This window comes from Austrofundulus limnaeus, unplaced genomic scaffold (assembly GCF_001266775.1).
Source record: "Austrofundulus limnaeus strain Quisiro unplaced genomic scaffold, Austrofundulus_limnaeus-1.0 Scaffold160, whole genome shotgun sequence".
Lineage (NCBI taxonomy): Eukaryota > Metazoa > Chordata > Actinopteri > Cyprinodontiformes > Rivulidae > Austrofundulus > Austrofundulus limnaeus.
In genome coordinates this window covers 859721-861624 of record NW_013952562.1, presented here as the reverse complement: position 1 = coordinate 861624, position 1904 = coordinate 859721, and the positions used below count along the sequence as shown (strand labels likewise).

The following is a 1904-nucleotide window of genomic DNA, read 5'->3' as shown; positions in this document are numbered from 1 at the left end:
TTACAGATCATAAAATTGTCAATTTGTCTTTATCGTAACTATTTAGAATATGTTGTTTATTTTAAATCATCGTTTTGGCTTTTGTTTCTCAGGGAGCCATAACGGAGTTTGAAGTTTGCCCCAAAGACAACCCTTCATATGTGTGCAACAAAAAAACAAGCTGCAAGAGCTGTGCTGTAAACCAGAACTGTCAGTGGGATGTTCGCAACCAAGAGTGCATCTCACTGCCTGGTAAGATTACTGGAAATTTAAATGCATGTAATTATTGGCATTGCATTAAATTTTTACTATTTCATTGGCTTAACTTAATACACAAGAAGAAAAACATGACATTTTACCAAATATTTTACACTTACAGCACTATAACTTTGTGAACTCAGGAGTTACTGTATGAGGGAATTTCTATGACCTTTCAGTTTAAAATTGTTATGCAGGTGAGCATAATGCTTGCTTAAGGGAACTCATGAAAAGTCTCATTTTGTGCATGATAGCACGCTGTGTATTTGGGTGTTTGAAGTCTATTTGAACTGAAAGTCTACAAAACCCTTTCACTTGAGCCCCCTAGGTTTGAAAATATCTCATTCMGTCAGTGAGGGATTTAGATTTTCAGAGGAAAAGTAGGTCACTTCTGCAGYTCAGAGTAATTTACAAGTTACCATTAGAATATCGTTGCATCTACATTTGGAMAAATATTTCCTCTGGGACTACAAGAATTCACAAATTGGGTCTAATTCTTGGTCAGAAGTCAGTCATTTTTTTAAATTCAATTATGATAAATCGTAAATAATTTTATGTTTGGTCTTTATGTGATATTTAGAGATCTCCCACAATCAATTAATTACCTAACTTAATTCTCAACTGCAACCTCATTAAACCTTAGTTCAGTATCTTGACTAATTTACAACTAGTGATTCATGAAATATTTTGCTAACAAACATGGGCAAAAACATAACTGCATTCCCTTTTCATTTTGGCAGCAGATAATAAGGAATAATTAAAGTTTATTTTGTACAAATTGTAGGTCTTAGTTTGTATTGTAGATATTGTACCAACCCAGGCGGTACCTTTAGTTCTTACAGTACTACCACCTGTTTTCACTGTTCCAGAGAATGTATGCGGTGAAACCTGGCACTTGGTTGGCAACTCTTGTCTGAAGTTCAACACAACCAGCGAGTCGTACGATAAYGCCAAGCTGGCCTGCAGGAACCACAATGCTGTTCTTGCCTCCCTCACCACACAGAAGAAGGTGGACTTTGTCCTGAAGGAACTGCAGATCATGAATGTGATGGTGAGGAGGAGGAGGATKGTGAAAATTATCTGATTACAGACAGACGTATTTTTTTTATCTGGAAAATTAGCTAACAATGATGCTGATGTTACACAGAGCACACTTGACTAAAAGTAAAGGCTACTGCCAAGGCAGGTCTGATGTGGGTTAGCTGTGCTCACAAAAATAAGCTGATTTTCAAATACTGGGCATGCAAAACATGTTCACACGGCTCTTTGGCTGCAAACACTTGGATTTCAGTGAGACCAACTGAAAAAATGGTGTATTTTCTCACTGTAAGTCTCAGCTTGTCTCTAACACTTGTATTCCAGTTGAATACTACCTTAAGGGGCTCGTTTGTTGCATTAATTGTTAGGGGTGTAAGRAAATTTTGATACACTGAAATATTGCAATATTTCATTTCCCGGTACTGTATTGATTCTCTAAAGCCCTGTATTGACTTTTAATTAAGGTTTAAAATGTAAGCTTTCATGCCAGCAGTTCATTTTTGTGTTGTAATTTAGCCTCCGACCACTAGCTGTCAGCAGTCAGTCGGCCATTTGGCTCCTTCTCTTCTGGGGAGCCAGAGTTTGGCTGGCTGTGTCCAAAATGACAGGCCGGGTCCTCCGGAGGACCC

At 37.9% G+C, this 1904-nt stretch overlaps 1 protein-coding gene across 1 annotated transcript in view; it reads left to right on the top strand.

Moving 5' to 3' along the window:
* atrn (attractin) overlaps positions 1–1904 on the top strand; it is a 151332-nt gene that overhangs the window by 56379 nt on the left and 93049 nt on the right. Inside the window, exons 14-15 of the mRNA XM_014017075.1 lie at positions 93–231; positions 1107–1288. Of these exons, the coding sequence (XP_013872529.1) occupies positions 93–231; positions 1107–1288 (321 nt within the window). The remainder of the gene's footprint in view (positions 1–92; positions 232–1106; positions 1289–1904) is intronic.